Source organism: Neophocaena asiaeorientalis, unplaced genomic scaffold, assembly GCF_003031525.2.
Source record: "Neophocaena asiaeorientalis asiaeorientalis breed wild unplaced genomic scaffold, Neophocaena_asiaeorientalis_V1.1 scaffold110, whole genome shotgun sequence".
In the NCBI taxonomy this organism is placed as follows: Eukaryota; Metazoa; Chordata; class Mammalia; order Artiodactyla; family Phocoenidae; genus Neophocaena; species Neophocaena asiaeorientalis.
The window spans coordinates 6,648,808-6,673,011 of NW_020175053.1; the positions used below are offsets into that span (position 1 = coordinate 6,648,808).

Genomic DNA, 24,204 nt, shown 5'->3' on the forward strand with positions numbered 1-24,204 from the left:
TTTTAGTTTTAATCTCCAAAAGCCCTGGGGTGGGAGGAGGGGTGGGGTGGGGGGAAGGGTGGGGATTTAGGGAATGAAATACAACAAATACTAAAGGCTTTATATAGTGTTCGGGGTGAAGGGTGCTTGGGATCATAGGCATTACTGCCAAAATAGAGATTTGGGAAATGTAGTGCTACCGCCAGAGTCCATATTGTTAGCTGATGAGGCTGCAGACGTGGAACCTGCAGTCTGCAGAGGTCTCAGCTAACACTGGAAAGAGATTTAATTTGAAAGTGAATAGTCTGTTTTCTTCTTTAACGTATTTTTGGCTGCTAGATTGTGAAGCTGTTGTGCAAATAATTGCACCATCACTGTGTTATTCACGGTGTCCTATTCATTTCTTAAAATTACCGGGGAGCAAGGCGGAGCGCAGAGGAGATGGGTTACCCCGAGCGTGGGAACGCAGACAGCTCAGGCCTCCCCTTCCCTGACGAACATCCTGTATGCAGCGGAGCCACCTGTGCGCAAAACACCTTCAAAAGGTGCCTCGGGAAACAATGACCGCTGGGCGAACCAGGTGTGCTTTCCGTGCCGGACCTGCCACTACAGATGTGCAGCCACCGGCCACCCAGGTGACCGTTGCGCCTTCGGTGGCCCACCTGCTGCTTTGCGACCTCTCAGCTCTCCGCACCGATGTTCTGACCCAACAGTGTCCAGAAATGTTTACATGCAAAGCCAGGAAAGATGTTTAGGAGCGCCTTGCATGTAAACACATCACACGTAATTCCGAGACTCCTTTCGCGGTGTTTTTGGCCCATCTGTCCCTGAATTTTAAAAATGTCCCTGAACTCAACTGTCCAGACCTTCCCCCTCTGCCCTTTCTCTGCACATGGAGGGCTCGAGGGAAGGGCGCCGGAACTGGGCTTCTCTCGCCTGGAACCCCGTCACTCGGGGAACTTGCTGAGTGCAGCCCGTGCCAAGTCTGTCCGCGCGCACCGGACCTGGGCACGGCCAGGAGTCGGCCCGAGACCCCTTCACCTTCCCGCGCACACCTGCCGGGGGTCAAGCCGGGACCCCTTCACCTTCCCTGGGCACCAGCGGGGCAGCGCAGACTAGTTCCTGCTCGGTGGACTGAGAGGACCGGCAGCCACACCCGGGACTACTTTTCGCAGACCCCCCGCCCCCACACCCGGGCGGCCGGCGGAGGGAGCGCGGAAAGAGTCGTCGCGGCGTGCTCCAATCAGTGCGCATGCGCGCCTCAATTAGCGTGCTTGCGCATCTCTGGTCGGGGCTCCGCGCTTCCCTGTCCGCGCGCTTGTGCGCTTCTCTCAGGACCTTCCAGGTGAGATCTGGGAGCTGCGCGGGGTTGGGTCGCGCTCGGTCCTTCGGCCGCGTCCCAGCCGCCTGAGGGTCCCAGAGGGCACCGCCGACCCCAGACCCCAGCCTGGTGCGGTGGGGGCGCGGGTGCCGCGCGTGCGGGCCGCCTGGCGTTCGCGGGCTAGAAAACCCCCGGGGCTCAGACTTGGACGCGGGCGGAGGACGAAGGTCCGACCACATGTCGCCTCCCGGTGCGCGGACAGCGGGGGCTGCTCGGCCCTCGGGCCCGAGTGTTCTTCCCGGGTTTCGCGCTCCTCCCTGGGTGGGGGCGGCGCCGACTCTGTCCCTGGGTTTCGTTCTCCGGCCTTGCCCCGGGTCCCTGCCCAGCACCCGGGCAGAGGCGTTTTCCCAGAGGACAGCTGTCCGCTTCAAGTCCCTTGGTTAGCGGCCCCGTCGCCCCGGGGTGAGGATGCTGGACCCGCGGGGCCCCGGGAAGACCCTCTCGCTGCCCCCCCACATGTCCTCCAGCACCTTCTCTGCAGCCCCCACGCTGGCCCGTGAGCCTCGGCACGTGCTGCTGCCTCTTTGCAGAACACGCTCCCCCCTCGCCCCCTCTTTCCCAGCCACCAGCTGCTTAGCTTCTGGTTTCTGATCAGACGACGCCCCCCACCCCAGGCCGGCCCTGACCTCCAGGATGAGGGGCCCCCTCTCCGCGCCCGTGGTCTGGGGGCTTCCCTGAGGACGCCCCATCCCGTGGTGTGGTCGCTGCTTTCCCTCGGGCCTGCGAGCACAGGAACCCACTGCCCGGGGCCAAGCAGGCCCTCAGATCCGTGAAGGAGTGAAGGCAATTTCCTAATAAGATGTTTGGATAGTCGGTGACCGATCAGGTATCACGAGGACTGTCTGGTGACGCGGTTCGTGGCTTTTCCGGGCCCCCAGCTTGCTCCCCTGGGGCCCTTCACCCCACCTGATCGCTCCCCAGACCAAAAATCCTTTAAGAGAGTGGACATCGGTTCTCCAGTTGTACAGTATTAGGAAGTGGAGATGTAGACTTGTGACTGTAAAATATCAGTTCTATTCGTTTAAACTGTTTTTCCTCTAGATCTTGGTTTCTGTGCCACCTATAGAAAAATAATTCTAGATACTTTACAGGTGATCTAATTGTAACAATATTTTTTTTCTGTTTTTAAATTTAGTTTGTTCCACATGATTTTCCCCAGAGGAAAAACAATACTTTTATAACGGTCGGTGGGGAAACAAATACATGTGCAGGAACCGTTACTCTATGGTCAGCTTCTCCAGAGCACAGTGGGCAGAGGCCACACGTGTTACGTCTCTTGCGTCTTAATAAGGTGTTCCCTCCACTTGGGCTTCAGACAGTGGCGAGTTATTTTGCTTTATTTATCCTGTCACCCTAGTTTGGAGGGGCGGACTGGTGCTGCAGAAACATTTCTCGTACGTACTATCTGAACTTAAAACAAAATCAGATACCTGAGTTTGAAGGCGGTTGCTGTTTGTGATATCCGAGAACGGCAAAAAACTAAAGGGCTAAGAACTGGGTATGCCTTGATTCGCAAGAGGACTGGCTGGACCGTTCGGTGGCAGAAAATTTCTGTTCAGAGCTCCAGGAATTCTCTCCCGGCTGCGTCAGAAAGCAGCTGCTAGTGTGTGAGTTTTGAAACGTGGCACAGCTCCCCCACAGAGGCATACAGACTGGTCCCTCAGGGTCTGATCTTGGAGCTCAGAGGTGATGCTCTTAACAGACGCGGACTTGGCCAAGGGAACCCGTGTAAGTTTCAGGAGCCCGGCAGTCTCTGGTCTTGATTAGCGCCTCTCGGTGCGGCTGGGACTTCACAGCACCCGGCGGGGCCACCTCGGGTGGAAATCCAAGTCTCTGCGCTGTGGCGTTGCCTCCAGACGAAGCTGAGAACCAGTCTTCTAGAGGTTAGTCATTATTCATAGTTAGAGAGGTTGATGTTCGAAGCCTTTTTCACGTGGGGTCTGAGCTTGAACTGAAGACGTTGAGCATCCAAGTGTGCTGGCAGGGCTCTGGGGAGGACATGTCCGCCCAGAACATGCTGGGTTTATGTTGCTGCCTCGCTTTTCAGATTCTTCTTCTTTTTCTTTTCTTTCTTTATTTATTATACAGCAGGTTCTTATTAATTATCTATTTTATACATACCAGTGTATATATGTCAATCCCAGTCTCCCAATTCATCCCACCACCACCACCCCACCCCGCACTTTCCCCCCTTGGTGTCCATACGTTTGTTCTCTCCATCTGTGTTTCTATTTCTGCCACTTTTCAGATTCTGAGACGCACAACAGTGGGCTTACTGTGTCCTAGAATTCTTTTTTTTTTTTTTTTTTTTTTTGGAGAAGCCCCCTAGAATTCTTGTTCTACGTTTATATGAAGCTTTTTGTAAGGTCTTGTGTAAGCTGTTAAATTTTACCTGTTGGCGGACTGATTGTCCTTATACTGGAGGTAGACGCTGGGCTGATCATTTGCGTCTGACTTTCTTGTTTACAAAGTGAGTGTGTGGCAGGTGAGTGACCGAGTATCGGATGGATTAGAGTCGGGCATCTTTGGAAAAACAATTTTAAATGTTCAAGATTCCCAAACCGCACATGCTTCCCAGTGCTCTTTGAGTTTTGTTGGGTCGATGGAGGTGTCATGTCCCACGTGATCTTAGCCAAGCTTCCCCAGGCTCCTCAGCGTCCTGTAGCTGGGGCAGAAGTATTTGGAGCAGACTTTAAAGTAATATGTGTGCATGGAAGAATTGCCCCAAATAAAAAGTATGAATGGAAACTGTGCAACCAGGGGGGTCTCTCTCCCCATAAGAAACTGTTAAGGAAAGCATTATATTTTCAAAAAAATGATTAAAAGAATTATAGTAAAAATATTCTCCTGGCCTTTGCTTTTGTAACTTAACACGGTTTGAAGATTTCTTTTGAAATCACATATTGTACTGGGACTTCCCTGGCGGTCCAGTGGTCAAGACTCTGCACTTCCAATTCCAGGAGCATGGGTTCGATCCCTGGTCGGGGAACTAAGATCCCACATGCTGCACAGTGTGGCCAAGGGGGAAAAAAATCACATACAGATCCCAGCATGTATTTGACAGAATTGCTTACTAACATCCCCTGGGATGGTAGTTGTTGGCTCCCTGGCACCCCGTCCTGGAAATGTGTCCTCGTCTCCCTGCTCGTCCTGATTTTTCTTTCCCTTGCTGCTTCACCTCCTTCTCTGCTTTTAGCCTGTTCATTTTCTTCTGCCATCTCTCTTGCTGGAGGCCCGCTGGACCCTCTGTGCAGGGGAGGTGACCATCCCCCTGGGCTGGCTGAGGAATGGTGCCACGGAGCTGGGATGGCGAAGTTCAGGGGCAAAATTAGAATCCAAGCAGATCTTGACAGCCTGGGATCCAAGTAGATGACATTTAACAGGGATAAGTATAGGGTCTTATGCATTAGTTTTAAAATAGAGAAAACTTGCTGTGGTGTAATTTGAGAGAAGTCTGTAATGCACTAAAAATGTAGCTTTTAAACTATCCTGAACTAACCTAGTCCTAAAATTTAGGTAAGTTCCAGAAAAGACCTTAGTATCACCATTTTTTCATAGGCCCTCATTTACGGAGCTTCCTCTAACATAGGAAAAGTCTTGCTAATAAGTTTGAAATGTATTTTCTTAAACTGCGTATTTTCTTGACTGCCTAGAACAAGTAACCTCTCTACCAATTAATTATATAACATCCATGTTCTGGGCCCTGGGATTGGCAGTGAGTGAACCTGGGGAGGAGACAGACGCAGAAGGAACAAGGCCCAGAGGTGACAGCCCAGGTGTTGACCCCGTGGGGCGTCTGGCTCTTTGACACGAGAAGCTAGTGTTGTCACCAGCGACTTGTGTGAGCACAGCTGCGGCCCTGCCGGCCAGGCTGCGGTCCCTTCAGTAGAGCAGCCACAGGACATTCAGATGCGCAGTTGCTTTTATGTTTTCCTCAGCGTCAGATTCGAATTTGGGTTCGTTTCATCACAGGTCTAGAGAACTGAAAGGATTGTGAGAATGCCTTTTTTTTTTTTTTTTTTTTAATTTTTGGCTGCACCACACAGCATGTGGGATTTAAGTTCCCCGACCAGAGATCGAACCTGTGCCCCCTGCATTGGAAGGCAGAGTCCCAACCACTGGACTGCTGGGGAGGTCCCTTGTCTACTTTTATTAACTCTGATATGGGCTGTTTAAATGTGTAGCTTGGTTACCTACCAGACTGATTATTCTGGGAATCAGAGTCCTTGGTTATTTCTACTGACTAATGGAAAACCGCATCTCGGGACTCTTTTTGCATGTGGAGTAAAACTCAGGGGTATCTGGTACTCTGTGTGGGGTTGTGCTGTGTTTAGCATCCCGGGCCCCAGCCCTCAGGGTTCTCGAGTCGTTGGAGTTAAAGCTGTCCCTGCCTGTCTCCAGAGACTACAGGATCCCACCCGGCTAGAACCACCGTCTTCATTTGTTCTGGTTCTAATGGTCTCTGGCTAATTTTTGCGTCCATGGTTCCCAGGTGTTAAGACACCATCTTATGTTTGTGAGGTACTGGACTTCTCCCACTGCCACGAATGTGTGTATAAGCTCTTACGTGAGGAACTGGACTCAAATCACTAATTTTTTTTTAACATATGTATTTTTAAATTTATTTATTTTATTATTTTTGGCTGCGTTGGGTCTTTGTTGCTGCGTGCGGGCTTTCTCTAGTTGCGTTGAGCGGGGGATATTCTCCCTTGCGGTGCACGGGCTTCTCATTGTGGTGGCTTCTCTCGTTGCGGAACACATGCTCTAGGCGCGTGGGCTTCAGTAGTTGTGGCTCGCGGGCTCTAGAGCACAGGCTCAGTAGTTGTGGCGCACAGGCTTAGTTGCTCCGACGCATTTGGGATCGTCCCAGACCCGGACTTGAACCCGTGTCACCTGCATTGGCAGGCGGATTCTTAACCACTGCACCACCAGGGAAGCCCCAAGGAAGTAGATTTAGACATTGTGACATGCAGGGGAATGCTTTAAGCAAAAGCTCTTGGGCGGGTCTTTGTTATTGCTTCCTTTGGGGAAGCCAGTTTCTGGGCCCATCCCCAAGGCCTCCTTCCCGCCGGCTCGCCATGGTCATGACCAGGCTCCCCACTACTGCTGTCATCCTTACTCCTGTGGGTTCCCGTGTGTTCAGCCCCTCACGGTTGCAGGCTCCTGGAAGCCTGTTGCTGCTGTGCTGGCTGTACCTGTTAAAGGCATAGAGACGCATGTTCGCATTAGCCTCCAGTAGTCACTTGCTGTGATCCCTTATCTGGTCTAGATCTGATCTGTTTCAGAGAGGAAAAACTTACTTTAATCAAACGCTTCTTTTCTGTTTAGCTCCAAAATCTGGGACTTAATCCAACTGACGCTGGCTTCAGCATACTGACCATGGGACCTGGCAGGATTCCGTGTGCCCAGGACGAGCCGGCACAGGTGGTGAACGCTGGCATGAGTGACCCACGGCACCTGCTGCACGGCCAGTCTGCAGACAGAGCCACCGTGCATCCAGCCTCTGGAAGGTACTCCTGATGGATGTTCAGAAAGGCATTTACCTCACCTGCTTTGTTACCTTTTATATTGAACAAGCGTCAGACACTCACAGCAAAGTGTCATCAATAGCATTAAACTCCAGAAGTTTTAGCAGAAGCTGTGTCTTGCGCGTCCTGTTCAGTAAGAGGCCCTGAGCTTTGGTGCCCTCACCCCTACGTCCAGATGCATGTGAGGGAGGGAGCGCCATGCCTCGCCCTGCAGGCACTCTTGACCTCAGAGGGGAAGGTTGGGTGATGGGGGGGAGGGAGGTTGTCCAGGCAGCTTGGAGTGTGCATCCAGATCCTGCTTCACTTGGGAAATGTGCCAATGACGGGGCCGTTGGGCATTAGTAGAATTTCACTTCCCTGGACTTGGGGTCTCAAGTGCTTGAAATCTAGTTACTCTGAGGACATAGAATCTTTCCTTACTGCCAGGATTCAGGAAATGAAAGGATTATGTATATACTGGGCTTGCTAGTGTTTTACGTGAAACCTTTATCCTTACTTTGAAAAGTGAAAGCACTTTCTGGACCTAAAATTTGTGAAGGCCAAATATTAGCTTTGCGTTGCTTCTATTTTTTTACAGAAAGAGGGTCTGCTTGGTCATTTCAGTAGGTAGAGGGACATCTGGAAGTGGAGACCTTTCTGTTCAAAAAGAAATAGCTGAATAACTTTTATTTGAAATGATCTTTTGTCTGTTATCAGCTCTATTTCTTGTCACTATTTTTTTGAACATGTAGTGTAAGCATTGTAAACTGTTTTAAGTTTAATTGAAGTTATTAAACTTCCTGAACTCTTAATGATACTTTTGGCTCCTCTGCGTTTTCTGTTTTTACAGTATTGTCGAGAGACCCTGTCTAGTGTGCTGTTTGCTGCTTGGTGTGCTCCACGGGCCTCGCGATGCCCAGCCTGTTGGTCTCCTGGGCCCTTTAACATGTGGCTCTCCTGGGGTGTGGGCATGGGGGCAGAGAGAACACGGCATCTGCATGTTGTCCGTCCCTCCAGCCAGAGACCACCAGGAGCACCATGGAGGGTGGGCCTGGGTAGGAGGGTGTTAAGAAGAAGCTTTGATGGGATCTGGGCTTCCGTTGGGTAGTCTGGGGGATGGTCTAAGGAAGCCAGAGTTTGCTGTAGCTTGGACGCTGTCAGAGAGGGGAGTGATTCTCTGATTGGGCATCTCAGGAACCCTCCCTACGGCGGTGGTGGGGTGCGGTGGGGGCAGACTGGAGAGCGTGAAGCTGGGATGGGTGAAGAGACAGCAGCCACTCATTTTTGCCAAGCGGAGGCTCTTTGTGTTTCAGGGGAGGCACAGTGACTTGGTTGTCATCTGTGCTTGGATCACGCCCTGAAGCGGCCTTCCCATCTCACTGCATCTCGGTCCCCGGGGGCTCTGTGAGTAGCTCCCATTCCGGGAGGGCAGCGTGGCCCGCCTCCAGCTGCCCGGCTGCCCCTCTTCTCTCCGTGCTCACATGAGCTGCTGCAGCTGGAACCACGTGTGGCACTGTTTTCTTTTTCTTTTTTTTTTTTTTTTTTTTTTTTTTTTTTTTGCTGTTTTCTTTTGCACAAGGAAGCGTGAGGTGGTAGGACCAATGTGATGTCATTTTAAGGCTTTTCTCCTGTTCTTACTGCAACCCTGTGGCCACAGGAGGATCCTGGACCCTGTAGTACATGTTGCTGGCAAATGGAGGCAACACCAAAGTGAGCAAAGTTGTCTTTAAAAAAGTATTTTTTTAAATACAAGATAGCATTACACAGGTAACTGAATTACACTGTTACTGTTTCACAAGCCCGGGCTGTTCCATGGGGGCTGGTGTGAACTTGTGGGGGTGGGGGTCTGAGCCTGGACGATCACGGGCACCCATGTTGGCTGAGGGCTCGTGGGGGAACAGGGTTCTTTCTTGTTTTCGGCAACGCCACGCTGCATGCGGGATCTTAGTTCCCCGACTAGGGATCGAACCCACGTTCCCTGCTGTGGAAGCACAGAGCCCTAACCACTAGACGGCCGGGGAAGTCCATCGGGCTCTTGTTTAAAAGCTCTGCTTTGCAGCCCGCTCCCACCTGGTTGAGAGTTCCTTCTGGAGCCGTCCGAGCAGACTCACTCACCCTGGGCCCTTCAGACCGTCCACTGATGGATTCCTGGTGGATATTTTCAGAGATGCATTTTCACCCTTGACCCAAAGAGCCTGAAGTCGGGTAGAATCCCTCACTGCTGCTGTTTTCATGGAATATTAATACTCTGCCTGCGGGATCAGCAGACTTAGACCCCAAGCTAAGGGTGGTTTTTATATTTTAAAGAGTTGTAAACACAAAACATGAATGTGTGACCAGGGTCTTCGTCCCCCTACAGTTTGTGACTTTGTATCACGGCCCAAGTGTGATATTCCTGCTGTTATTAGGAAACACTGTCCTCTGAGCATTCGCGTGTGCTTCTCTTCACAAATGTTACCTCTTTCCCTTCATTTTTAGAGGCACATGGGGTGCAGGCTGCTGCCAGCCAAGCAGGTGGCCAGGCTCAGGTGGGCACGCAGGGCAGTGGATGGCGCCCCCTCGTGGCGGGACCCCTTCACTGCCAGGACCTCAGTCCTGAGGTTGATTCCCAAAGGGGTGTTTGGTCCTTGTTTTGTTTTTTGTTGTGATGCTAGATAGTTTGTACTGCATGTAAAACAAGTTATTTTTAGCCAGTCTGAGGACAGCTTGACCAGGTTTCCAGCTGGAGGATGTTTCCCCTGAGCCTGGGCTGTTTGACCCCGGAAGGCAGCCCTATCCTGGAGTTGCACTTGCAGCCCAGCCTTTGTTTCTGTGTCTGACTACTTTATGCAGGTGGAATTTAAAGGCCATAAAATTCCTTTATTTTTTTTTCTTTTTTTAAATGACTGCCACACCCTGGGCATCACACCACAGAAGTGATTTTTTTAATTAATTAATTAATGTATTTATTTATTTACGTTAGTCTGTGTTGCGTCTTCGTTGCTGTGCACGGGCTTTCTCTAGTTGCAGCGCACAGGCTTCTCATTGCAGTGGCTTCTCTCATTGTGGAGCACAGGTTCTAGGTGCACGGGCTTCAGTAGTTGTGGCATGTGGGCTCAGAAGTTGTGGCTCGCAGGCTCTAGAGCACAGGCTCAGTAGTTGTGGTGCACCAGCTTAGTTGCACCGTGGCATGTGGGATCTTCCTGGACCAGGGATCGAACCTGTGTCCCCTGGATTGGCAGGCAGATTCTTAACCACTGCACCACCAGGGAAGTCCTTCAACATATTTTCTAACGTGAGTATAAATACTGACACACTTTTACACTCTTCTGAGAAGGAGGTAATGCCTAGGAGGCTCTTGTCAATATTTAGAAGTTAACGTGGTTAATTACTACTCGAGACATTTTCTTTTTCCTCTTAATCAGATTAGCTGTAAGTAGTACATCTTAAAGTAATAGAAAGATACAGAATTAAGAGTGTAGAATTTGTCTTTCTAATTTTTAATTTATCTTTCTCTATTCTCCCTCACATTAAATACTAGCTGGGAAGACACTTCAGATCCTTAATATTGAGACAAAGAGTAAAGTGACGTCTCAGACAATGGCGGAAAGGGGGATTTACAGAAATGGGTCTTTGCGAGCACCATTGCCCTGGTGACAGAGACCACAGTCTACCCCGGAGCATGAGGTGACTCCGAGCCCACCAAGATGTTGGATGGACACGCCGGTCTCATGGGGCACTGGGCCATCCACTGCCGCACGGGTGAATACCCAGAGGGACTGCGCCTCTTGGCATCTCGGCCAGGGTGAGCTTTGGCTGCCTTCAGGGCCTGGCCTAACGGACCATCAAGGCCTAATATTTAAGTTGGTGTAGGTGTAAGGCAGGAGAAGTAGGCCCCGGACTGAAAGAAGTAGAGGTTACAAAGAAATCCAAACTTTGGATCATATAGGTATTTATTTATTTATTTAATATTTATTTATTTGGTTACACTGGGTCTTAGTTGTAGCAGGTGGGCTCCTTAGTTACGACTCCAGGGCTCCTTAGTTGCAGCTCATGGACTCCTTAGTTGTGGAATGCAAACTCTTAGTTGCAGCATGCACATGGGATCTAGTTCTCTGACCAGGGATGGAACCCGGGCCCCCTGCATTGGGAGCATGGAGTCTTATCCACTGTGCCACCAGGGAAGTCCCAGATCATATAAGTATTTAAATGCAACTTTGCCTCATCAGCTATTGTATCCCATCAGGTTACTAATATTAAATCTATAAATTATTTCTGGCACAGTTTTAAGAAGTGAATTGTTGAGGATTTTTGTAGAACTACTTAGAACCTATAAGTTTATAGGATGAAGTTTGGGGGTCTCTATTTTAAGAGTTTTAGTGGAATGTTGCTAACCCATGTCCTTTTATAATGAAAACAGTAACTGTCTGCCACGGTTTCTTTTTTCATTCCTAATCCAGTCCTCAGATATTAGACAACCGTAGGGTGTTTGGTCTTAGATTGTTATTAGCCAATCTGGGCCATTGATCGGTCTTCCATAGCCCAGTAGAGAAGGTGGGACTGCAGGATTCTAGTACTTAACCGACTGTCAGACATTTGAAGAGAGTGCTGCGGGGGTGTCAGATGATACCCTAAGTCAGGGAGGGCCCACAGTAGAGGGGACCTAAAGCTGCATTTTGCCAGCTGTAAAAGTTCACTATGAGAGGAAAATGTGTGAAAAGGCATGGAACTGGAAGAGTGTTGCTCCTTCTGGGAGGCTGTGGTCCTCCACTATGACTGTACCTGTAGGGAGTATAAGAAGCAGCTAGCGGGCAAAGCAGGAGAGATGGGGGTGCTCTGTCCTGCAGGCAGTGGGGATTCTGCTGCAGTTTCTAAAGTGAGAGTCCCGTGATTCATCCTCCCTCTTGCAGTGGGTGATGTTGAGATGGGCCACTGTGAGACTGGAGGCCGAGAGGCTAGTTGACGGGCAGATATCAGAATAAAGCCGCGCAGCATGATGTGGGGCAGAGACGTGAAGGAGAGAGGTGAGGAGTGAACAGAGATGGAAGGAATACTTCTCTCTACCTTGGGAGTCTCTGTGTGCTTTAGCTGGAGGTGGTGGTGTTGCAGATGAAGAGGAGAGGCGAGACTTCAGATTTTAGAGGTGAAGTGGCTAGGACTTGGTGCTGGGCTGGGCGTCTGCTGTCGGGGAGAAGAGAGTGAGATGGTGGCCTGGCGTTTGCCTCAGAAGAGTTGGCGTACCTGGGGTCTAACCCTTCATCTGTGATGTACGGACAAGTTTTTCTTCCTGGGTGACCTGGGGTTCTTTGATGTAATTTAAGGGATTTACTTAAGAGTCACAGAACCTTCCAGTGAGAGGTCCTATAGCCTCAGTTATTTCTGGTTGTCGGGGCTGAGGGTGAAGCTGGAGTGGCAGCGTATTTGTGGGAAACCTCACATCACATCTGGGATAATGGACATTCCCATTGCTCCTACCCATGAAATGACATGATGCTGTCACCCATGTCAGGGATTGTTTGGGTCTGATTGCCAAGGCTTACGTGAAAGGAGTAATTTTATACCAGGACATTTTCTGTGGTGCATCATCTATTACCTTGAATTACTATCTACCCTTGGCTTCCCTCTGAAAGGATTTGGATGTTGCTGGCCTTTATGGTGGGCAGAGGGTGCAAAAAAATTAAAAAGCGGTTGTGGAATGAGATGTTCATGGGGGGCTTTCAAAAGCTTCAGCATATTTTGGGGAATCTAGAAGGCCTTGTGCATGCACAGGGCTGTGCACACGTCCAAGAGAGAATTGACAAGGCCCTGAGCTCTCACCTCTGGCTGACCTCGAGGCTATGCACAAGGAAGAAGCGTAGGCTGGAGGCCAAGGCAAAATTGGAAACTGCCTTCCAGGGCACTGAAGACATGTTTCAGCACACGCAGAGCCTCTCAGTAAAGGCTGAGATTCAAGGCATTTAAGGAATCTCTTTCAGCTCATTAACTGGCCACTAAGCTAATTGAGTAGAGACTTAACTGACCACATATGACAAATAACACAGACTTTACAAAATTGGTTCAAGAAATTTGCTAAACCAACAAACAGCAGCAATAAGCTCAGGTAAGGCAGGGAGTGTCTGATTTCCATCCAGAGTTGTCACATCATAGCATTTAAAATGTCTAGTTTTCAGGGAAAAAAATTACAAAATATGCAAAGAAGCAAAGCATATTCAGGGGGAAAAAAGCAGTCAATAGAAACTGTTCTGAGGAAGCCCAGACATTAGAGTTACTTTTGAAAAGACTTTAAATCAGGGGACTTCCCTGACGGTCCAGTGGTTAAGACTCCACACTCCCAATGCAGGGGGCATGGATTCAATCCCTGGTTGGGGAACTAAGATCCCACATGCCACATGGCGTGGCCAAACAAACAAACAAACAAAGACTAAATCAGCTATTTTAAATATGTTTAAATAACTAATGGAAACCATATCTAAAAAACTAAAGTATGAGACCAACGTCTCACCACATAGATCATTAGCAATAAAGAACTAGGAAGTATTAAAAAAAAAAAAGGAGGGCTTCCCTGGTGGCGCAGTGGTTGAGAGTCCGCCTGCCGATGCAGGGGACACGGGTTCGTGCCCCGGTCCGGGAAGATCCCACATACCGCGGAGCGGCTGGGCCCGTGAGCCATGGCCGCTGAGCCTGTGCGTCCAGAGCCTGTGCTCCGCAGCGAGAGAGGCCACAACAGTGAGAGGCCCGCGTACCGCAAAAAAAAAAAAAAAGGAAAAGCCAAAGCCTCATAGATCTGTGGACCATCAAGTGGGCCAACAGACGTAATGGGAGTCCCAGACGGAAGAGAGAGAAAGGGGAAGAAAGAATATTTAAAGAAATAATGGCCAAAACGTGCCAAATTTGATTTTTAAAAAACTCACTCATGTACATAACCAGGAGGCTCAAAGAAATCCACACCCAGACATATCACAGTTGAACCATCAAAAGGCAAAGAATCATGAAAGCAGCAAAAGAGAAGCAAACCAATCTTGTACAATGGTCTCAATAAGATGAACAACTGATTTCTCATCAGAAAGCATGGTGGGATGAGATATTCAGAGTGCTTTGAAAAAAAGACTGCCTAGTGGGAAGCAGCTGCATAGCACAGGGAGATCAGCTCGGTGCTTTGTGACCACCAAGAAAGGTGGGAGGGAGACACGAGGCAGGAGATATGGGGATATATGTATACGTATAGCTGATTCACTTTGTTATACAGCAGAAACTAACATAACATTGTAAAGCAATTATACTCCAATAAAGATGTTAAAAAAAAAAAAAGACGGTCAAGCAGAAATTCTGTATCCAGCAAATCTATCCTTCAAATATTGAAGGGGAAATTAAGGCACTCCCAGGTAAACAAAAACTGAGAGAACTTGTCTCTAACAGATCGGCTTTGTAGGAAATACTAAAGAGAATCCTTCAGGTGGAAATGAGAAGACACAAGTAAGAACTTGACCCACATGAAGAAATAAGAGTCCTGATATATAAGTATCTAGATAGGTAAATGTACAAGACCATAAATGTAATTTTTGTTTATAACTCTTTTTCCTCCTGTCTGTGTTAAAAGACAACTACATTGAACAATAATTATAAATCTGTTTTGATACGTATATAAAGTATATAAAGATGTAACTTGTATGACAGTACTAGTACAAAGGAGGGAGGAGGCACAGAGCTATACAGGAGCAAAGGTTTTGTGTGCTGTTGAAATGATATTGGTATGAATCCAAATCAAATTATGAGGTTAATTGTAATACTAAGGCAACCACTAAGGAGATAACTAAAAATAGTAGAAGAAATAACAAGGTAATTGAAATGACACATTGGAAAATACCTATTTAACACAAAAGAAGGCAGTAATGAAAGAATAAAGAAACAAAAAAGATGTAAGACATGAAGAAAACAAATAACAAAATGGCAGAAGTAAATCTTACCTTATTGATAGTTGTATTAAATGGATCAAACACTGATATAAAGGCAGAAATTGGCAAGTATTTTTTAAAACAACATGATCCAACTGTATGCTGTCTACAGGAGACAAACTTTAAATTCAAAGACACAATAGGGAGTTCCCTGGTGGCCTAGTGGTTAGGATTCCAGGCTTTCACTGCTGTGGCCCAGGTTCAATCTCTGGTTGGAGAAGTTCCCGAAAGCCACACGGTGTGTCCAAAAAACAAAACAGAAACAGACAAACAATAAATAAATAAATTCAAGGACACAATATATTGAAAGTAAAAGGATGGGAAAGATATACCATGCAAACTGTACTCCGAAGAGAGCTGGATTGGCCATATTAATATCAGATAAAATAGATATTAAAATAAAAATTACTACTAAAAATTATACATGAATGTTCATAGCTGCACTGTTTATTCTAGCCAAAAAGTGGAAACAGTACAAATGTCCATCAGCTGCTAAATACATAAATAAAATGTATGTCCATACAATGGAATGTTAATTTGATGGCAAAAGGAAATGAAGTACTGATGTATGCTATACCATGATTAACCTTGGACATATTAAGCAAAGGGAAAGATGTACAATTCCACTTAGATGAGATGTTCAGAATAGTTATCTATAGAGACAGAAAATAGGTGAGTAGTTGCTTAGACTTGGGGTGGAGTGTGAAGGTTGGATGGAGATTGACAGCCAATGAGGTTCCTCTTAAGTGATGAAAGTGTTGAAAATTATATTGTAACCATGGCTGCACAATACTGTGAGAAACTAAAAACTTGAATGGCGTGCTTTAAACAAATGAGTTCCATGGTGTGTGAGTTACATCTCAATAAAGTTGTTAATACCTTTGGGAATTATGCCTATTTACAGGGAGATCATCATGTTTGATAAAATGTTTTAAAGTAAAAGACTATAAATCACAGTGTCACTTGTTTATGCTTTGCTGACAGAATTAAAACCAATGGTTAAAAAAATCCAAGCTAGGGCTTCCCTGGTGGCGCAGTGGTTGAAAGTCCGCCTGCCGATGCAGGGGACACGGGTTCGTGCCCCGGTCCGGGAAGATCCCACATGCTGCGGAGCAGCTGGGCCCGTAAGCCATGGCCGCTGAGCCTGGCGTCCAGGGCCTGTTCTCCGCAACGGGAGAGGCTACAACAGATCTTTTACTCTCACGCCACTTCTGACACCAAAGGTGTTGGTTTTTCTACATCAGACAATTCTCCAGTTCTTTGTGGACAGCAACTGGGTGTCCAAGAATCCAACTGTGTTCTGACGCTAACACCCAGGGTTGGTGCATACTCCTGCCAGACTCCCCACCCCTTCAGACCCCAGTCTCAAGCTCCAGGCCACCTGTACCTACAGGCTGTCAATCAGGGGCTCCCACAGTCCCTCTTCAGGGTCAGTAATTTGCTACAATGGCTCATAGAACTCAGGAAGGCACTTTACTTATTATGAATGGTTTATTATGAGGGGTAAACTTCAGACCATCCATTTGTTCTCTGTAACAAATGGACATCCACGTGCAAAATAATGGAGTGGAGCCCCTACCTCACACCATATACAAAATTAACTCAAAGGATCAAAGACCTAAATTTAAGAGCTAAAACTATAAAAATCTTCAGAAGAAAATGGGAAATATGCATGACTTTGTGTTTGCCCATGGATTCTTAGGTGCAACACCAAAGACATGATCAACAAGAGAAAAAAATAGATAAATTGGACTTTATCAGAACTAAAGTTTTGTGCATCAAAGGATATTGTCAAGAAAGTAAAAAGGCAACCTACAGAATGGGAGAAAGTATTTGCAAATCATGCATCTGATAAGAGTCTAATATCCAGAATAAACAGAGAGAGCTTACAACTCAGCCACAAAAAGATATCCCAATTAAAAAATGGGCAAAAGATGCAAAAATCCTCAACAAAATACTAGCAAACAGAATCCAACAGCACAGGGACTTCTCTGGTGGCACAGTGGTTAAGAATCTGCCTGCCAATACAGGGGACACAGGTTTGAGCCCTGGTCCGGGAAGATCCCACATGCTGTGGAGCAACTAAGCCCGTGCACCACAACTACTGAGCCTGTGCTCCAGAGCCCGTGAGCCACAACTACTCAGCCCATGTGCCACAACTACTGAAGCCTGTGTGCCTAGAGCCCATGCTCTGCAACAAGAGAAGACACCGCAATGAGAAGCCCGCACACTGCAACAAGGTAGCCCCTGCTTGCCACAACTAGAGAAAGCCTGCGCACAGCAACAAAGACCCAATGCAGCAAAAAATAGATAAATAGATTTATTTATATTTAAGAGTAAATATATTTACTCTTATCAGATAAATAAATAAAAATTTTTAAAAAACAATCCAACAGGGCTTCCCTGGTGGCGCAGTGGTTGAGAGTCTGCCTGCCGATGCAGGGGACATGGGTTCGTGCCCTGGTCTGGGAAGATCCCACATGCCGTGGAGTGGCTGGGCCCGTGAGCCATGGCCGCTTAGCCTGCACGTCCGGAGCCTGTGTTCTGCAATGGGAGAGGCCACAACAGTGAGAGGCCCACGGACCGCAAAAATAAAAAAAACTACAATGAGGTATCACGTCATATTGGTCAGAATGGTCATCATCAAAAAATCTACAGACATTAAATGCTGGAGGGGGTTGGAGAAAGGGAACCCTCTTGCACTGTTGGTGGGAATGTAAATTGATACAGCCACTATGGAGAACAATATGGAGGTTCCTTAAAAAACCAAAAATACAGCTACCATATGACCCAGCAATCCCACTACGGGGCATATACCCTGAGAAAATCATAATTCGAAAAGAGTCATGTACCACAGTGTTCATTGCAGCTGTATTTACAATAGCCAGGACATGGAAGCAACCTAAGTGTCCATCGACAGATTGATAAAGAAGATGTGGCATATATATACAATGGAATATTACTCAGCCATAAAAAGGAAAGAAATTGAGTTATTTGTAGTGAGGTGGATGGACCTAGAGACTAAGTCAGAAAGAGAAAAACAAATACCGTATGCTAACACATATATACGGAATCTTAAAAAAAATGGTTCTGATGAACCTAGGGACAGGACAGGAATAAAGACACAGATGTAGAGTATGGACTTGAGGACATGGGGAGGGGGAAAGGTAAGCTGGGATGAAGTAAGAGAGTAGCACTGACATATATACACTACCAAATGTAAAATAGATAGCTAGTGGGAAACAGCCTCATAGCACAGGGAGCTCAGCTCGGCGCTTTGTGTCCACCTAGAGGGGTGGGATAGGGAGGGTGGGAGGGAGATGCAAGAGGGAGGAGATAAGGGGATATATGTATATGTATAGCTGATTCACTTTGTTATACAGAAGAAACTAACACACCACTGTAAAGCAATTATACTCCGATAAAGATGTAAAAAAAATAGAATAAAATTTAAAAATAAAAATAAAAAATGAGCGAAAAGACTTGAATAGACATTTATCTAAAGAAGATATACAAATAGCCAATAAGCACATGAAAAGATGGTCAACATCACTAGTCACTAGCAAATTGCAAATCAAAGTCACAATGAACTACTTCTTAGGATTGTGGTAATTTTTTTAAAATGGAAAATAAGTATTTGTGGGGATATGGAATGATTGGAACTGTTAAAAAAAAATCAATAGTCAATCTAAGAAAGAAATGGAAACTTTTAATCAAGCCAACTTGAGGATTATAATGCAGAGACAGTCTTTCAGAAAGGTCTGAGGACTGTTCCAAAGAGGAAAGGGGGAATGTGGATGGACAAAACAGAAACAGACTTAGAAAACAAATTTATGGTTACCAAAGGGGAAAGGGGGGAGGGATAATTTAGGAGTTTGGGATTAACGATACACGCTACTATACATAAAATGGATAACCAGCAAGGACCTACTATATAGCACAGGGAACTCAATATTCTGTAATAACCTAAATGGGAAAAGAATCTGACAAAAAAATATATATATATATATGTATAGCCGAATCACTTTGCTGTACACCTGAAACTAACACAACATTGTAAATCAACTATACTCCAATATAAAAAAATTTTTTAATTTTTTAATAAAAATTAAAAAAGAGGAAAGAGGGGAGGCCAGTATATATGTGATTTTGGTGAAGGGATATGTGCAACCAAGCACCCAGCTTGGTAGAAGGTTATTGCTATTCTTGAGGAACACATTACCTTAGTTAATAGTTTTAGTGCTTTTCTAAGTATGGAAAGAGGCAATAAAAATTCATAAAAAGTTTTCTCCTGAAAATATCTTTAAGTGTCTGAGGGCCAGTTCTGCCAGTTTTCCCAGAGCACAAAGTGCCTCATCCCGATCTTCACCCTGAATTCCTTTCAGGTAGGTCAGCGACTGCAGTGGTTAATGACTTGATTCTTGTAGAACTGGGTGGTGGGCAACATTCTCTCTGTTACAGTCCCTTTCCTTTCAGCCTTAATTTCAACCAAGGTTTGGGAGGCATTTCATGACAGATTTGTCCCATGGTGTTAAGAATGCTCGTTCCCAGGTTAGGTGAGGATATCCTTGATAGGCCCTTCAATGTGCTGTTACCAGACTAGACCCTGTTAACTAACAGTAGCCCAAGGCCTTTGGGCCGCCTGTCCTACTAGTCTGTTATTGCCCTGTTGTTGCTTCTTCCCACATCTAGAGCTACACTATTACAATCCCTGATCTTACAGAACTATATATTTGGTCAGTTGTTTCAGGTCTTCTAGTCATCATTATTTTTATCAGAGGCTCAGCCACACATTTGGTCATTAAAGAAACAATAATCTTGGGCTTCCCTGGTGGCGCAGTGGTTAAGAATCCACCTGACAGAAAAAAAACAAATATCGTATATATTAACGCATATATGTGGACCTAGAAAAATGGTACAGATGAACCGGTTTGCAGGGCAGAAATAGAGACATAGATGTAGAGAACAAACGTATGGATACCAAGGGGGGAAGTGGCAGGGTGGGTGGTGATGGCGTGATGAATTGGGAGATTGGGATGGACATATATACACTAATATGTATAAAATAGATAACTAATAAGAACCTGCTGTATAAAAAAATAAAATAAAATTCAAATATTAAAGAAAAAAAAAAAGAATCCGCCTGACAATTCAAGGGACACAGGTTCGAGCCCTGGTCCGGGAAGATCCCACATGCCGCAGAGCAGCTAAGCCCGTGTGCCACAACTACTGAGCCTGCACTCTAGAGCCCATGAGCCACAACTACTGAGCCCACGTGCCACAACTACTGAAGCCTGCATGCCTAGAGCCCGTGCTCTGCAACAAGAGAAGCCACTGCAGTGAGAAATCCACACACCGCAACGAAGAGTAGCCCCCACTCGCCACAACTGGAGAAAGCCTGTGTGCAGCAACGAAGAGCCAATGCAGCCAAAAATAAATAAATTAATTTAATTAATTTATTTAAAAAAAGAAAAGAAACAATAATCTTGTAAAATAGGCAGAAATATAGCTAGTGACATTAATAAGGTCATCAGTAAGTATTTAAGCTGAGAACTCCAGCCCAGTATCTCCCCAGGTCGTCTGACCAGTCTATTCTGTACCAATCGCTGTCTTCAAGGGAAATGATATAGTGGCCTTGTCCATAAAGTCCACCAAAGACGTCTGCACCTACAAGGCCAGGGTTGGATCATCATGACCCCTTACAGGACTGAGAAAGGAATGTTACCTCCTAAGGAGTTACATGGCTGGCACCAGAGGAGAAAAGTTGATCTTTGTGGTTGAGCAGGTATTTCTGCCATTGGGGAGTCGGGTCATGCTTAACGCAGATGCACAGGGCACAGCGGAGGGGAGGGAGGAGGCTCAGATAGGCAGAGAAAAATTTTGTTTAAATGTTGCTTGTCTTAACTTAAAATATGAATTTTATTTCATCAGAAGCCTCGTACATTAATAGGCCTCCGTCCGCGCCCCCATTCTGTTCTTGTTGCCACCGCCCAGCTATAGCAAAGCTCACGCCTGCGGTGCACTAGACCCTCATCACCTGGGCGGGAACAGCCCTTTGTTAGGTCCTCAGCCCCACCCACCCATCGAGGAGAACTTTCCTAAACTCCCATTTACCTTAGGTGCCCTTAGGCTGGGATTCCAGGCCCCCCATGTTGACCAGCAGGAGCCCCTGCTCTCGCTGCATCAGCCCCATTTCCTGCCTGGTCTCCCTCTGTTTGCCTGAATCTCTGGGGTTCCCCCTTCTCTCTGCCCAGCCGGACCTACTGTCCCCCAAGTTCACACCCGTTTTCTCTGCTTGCCTCCCTGACCCTTGTTTTGTGTCTCTGATCCACCTCTGCTTGTGAGTTTCCGAGACTTTTTTAGTTCCGAGACTTTTTTAGCTGCGGCACCTCTCCACTCGATGAAAGGAACTTGAAGCTTTTCTAATGAGAGCAGGGGTGGCCTCTCGTCCACCGTCCTTTCTCCGATTCTTGAAGAGTCTCACGTCCCCAGCACAGCCTTGAACAACTCAGGCCTTTGCCACGATAAACTGTCTTGTGGTTATGAGATCCTGTCTGCTGCCTGCCCTGGCAGCGTTTCCAGGAGAGCAGGGCGGTGGGGCTGGAAGAGTCTCCAAGATCCCAGTGGAGCCCAGAGACGGGGAGGGACCCAGCCAATGTGCTGGAACTGGCCGTCCCCAGGGGTACTGGCGCTGGGTCTTGCTGTTCTTTTGCTGTTCAGTGGGTCAGTGAGTGACGCGAGCCTCTGACAGAGACTGTCTTGTTCTATCAGACGCGGTGTTAACTTCAGCCTTTCATAGCGTGGACCTCAGGCGTGTAGTTTGAGGGCTCACCTCCCTTTCCGCCCACCTGCAGGCCCCCTGCAGCTGAAACGAACTCTTCCCGCACCTCCTCCGAGTCCCCCCTGGCCTCTCCGCACCGTCCCCACCACAGCCATGAGCACACACTGCTCCCCTCCAGCGTGGAGCCCCTGCGATGGGGGCTGGAGAAGCAGGTGCTGTGCTCCCCAAGTCACCTCTCCCAACCGAGGTCTAAAGACATGGGGACTTCCCTGGTGGCGCAGTGGTTAAGAATCTGCCTGCCAATACAGGGGACACAAGTTTAAGCCCTGGTCCGGGAAGATCCCACATGCTGCCGAGCAACTAAGCCCATGCGCCACAACTACTGAGCCTGCACTCTAGAGCCCGTGAGCCACAACTACTGAGCCTGTGTGCCACAGCTACTGAAGCCCGCACGTCTAGAGCCTGTGCTCCACAACAAGGAAGCCACCGTAGTGAGAAGCCCATGCACTGCAATGAAGAGTAGCCTCCGTTCGCCACAACTAGAGAAAGCTAGCCCTCGTGTTGTCACCGAGACTGGTACTCACAGCCGTGCCCCACCCCCCACCCCCAACTCACTACGGAAGGTCCCCTTAAGGGAAGCAGTTTCCTGAGCTGACCTTGGGTTGGGCACCCAGTGTCCACTCAGACGGTAGAAATTCATTTTTGCCCTCAAAACAGCCAGTGTGTATTTCAAATGCTGTGAGCGTTCAGGAAGTGACAGATGGCACGATGGCGAGAAGGAATCTACCCCAGTGGGCACCCTCTATGCCACCGTCCCCCTCCCAGTCCGGTGCCCCCTGTGCTTACCTCCGTGCTGCCCCCTCCATCCCCCAGCAGTCCTATCGGATCATTAGAGACGCCTCGGGGAGGCCCCGTGTCTCAGAGCACCCGGAGTACAGGTGGCCTCTTACAGAGTGGGCTCCCCTGAAGCCGCTCACGTCCACAGCCGGGGCTGAACGTCAGCGGTCAGACCTCCTCAGAGCTGGCTGCTCTTTCTCGCCCACCTCCGACAAGCCCCAGAAACTTGGCCACGACAGCAGATCCCAAACTCACCAGACCTTCCCTTACAACCTGTCTTGCCCCCACCAGCCTCTACAGGCGGGGCCAGTCTTCCCATGCCCTCCTGAGCCTTCAGTCCAACCCTTCCCACTGCCGCCGCCCCTCACTTGAACATGCCTGTGTCCTGCAGCCTGAGTCCCGCTCCTCCTGGGAAGCCGCCCTCCCGACTTCTCTTTGCCCGCGAGTCCCCAACAAGGGAGCGAGCACATGTCAGGGCTGGTATGTCCCACGCGTGTTAGATTCTGGAAATCACGGTGAACAAACATTGGACCCTGTGGCAGGAAGGACCCCTTGGAGACATAGTGGGGAGTGGCGGGCAGGGCAGAAGCGGCCACATGGCAACCTGGGGCGGGGGGGTTGGCAGCCTGCTTCCGCACCGCCTCACCAGTATTTGTCTTCACTTTAAAGTCTTGATTAAACAGATTATGGTGCGTTCAAAATCCTGCTGTCAAAATTTAACTGAAAGGTATATTTTGTAGTCCAGAAAGGCTTCCAAGGCCTGTGGTATTGTGTTAGGGCTGTGTGTGTGTTTAAACTTGGAGATGCTGTTCAGTAAATTACAGAATGTGAAATTATATTTTAATGGAATTGTAAACCCTGATTGATTACAGGATGCCGGCATTAAGGGGCCTGAGGTGACCAGGATATTCTGTCCTGCTATTGGCCGACCTCCTTTATAAATATTAGCACAAAAAGCACTGAAAGGTGGTCCTGACTCTGTGTCACCTCCCTGGGCATGGTACTTCCTGGACACGCAGGGACCTTTGTATTCTTGTGGTCCTTCCTGTGACTGACAGCCTCATACAGGCGTGGTTTTCTGTGCAGGCGAAAATAGCCTAGGTTTGTCCATGCAGCCGACTGAGGCACCCACAAACCTGTCACCAGAAAAACATAAAATGTAGGGTGAAACATACAAAGTGAATCAGTGGGCTGGCAAGTAAGCAAAGAAGCCTGAGGTAAAAATCTCCGGGAAGGAAGAGGGACATGATTGACTTTTGCCCAACCCTGTTGAACTGAGCTGTGGCTCTCACTCGCTACAGGACGTAGCAGGCCGACAAAAGTGTCCGCGGTCAGTGCAAGAATGAGTAAGGTAAGGCTGTTCCAGCCTTGCCTAGCCCTCTGTTGAGAGACTGGGCGAAAAGGAACAGAAAGAGCTCTTTGCAACCACGGTGCTAGATTAAGAGGACAAAACTGGGCCTGGCAAGCCAGCCCTCAGATGGTTGTAGCACAAATTCATGTATTAAAAAAACCTCAAGTAAGGAATTTAATTTTAAAACAATTTCCAATCTCTGCCAGAGACCAACACAAGTCCTCTTTTTTTAAATAAATTTATTTATACATTTATTTATTTTTGGCTGCGTTGTGTCTTCGTTGCGGTGCGCGGGCTTCTCGTTATAGTGGCTTCTCGTTGCGGAGCACGGGCTCTAGGCATGCGGGCTTCAGTAGTTGTGGCACATGGGCTCAGTAGTTGTGGCTCGCGGGCTCTAGAGCGCAGGCTCAGTAGTTGTGGCGCACGGGTTTAGTTGC

The 24,204-nt window shown here is 47.8% G+C and overlaps 1 protein-coding gene across 2 annotated transcripts in view; it reads left to right on the plus strand.

The window, feature by feature from the left end:
* Positions 1 to 1,200: 1,200 nt before the first annotated feature.
* Positions 1,201 to 24,204, plus strand: part of CLTCL1 (clathrin heavy chain like 1) — a 31,010-nt gene continuing 8,006 nt past the window's right edge. Inside the window, exons 1-2 of one of the 2 annotated variants that reach the window (XM_024763852.1) lie at positions 1,201 to 1,324; positions 6,689 to 6,870. In XM_024763852.1, the coding sequence (XP_024619620.1) occupies positions 1,232 to 1,324; positions 6,689 to 6,870 (275 nt within the window). In that variant the 5' untranslated portion in view covers positions 1,201 to 1,231. Of the gene's footprint in view, positions 1,325 to 2,707; positions 3,244 to 6,688; positions 6,998 to 24,204 lie in introns of those variants that run through there. The other variant, XR_003005763.1, reaches the window with a different exon arrangement.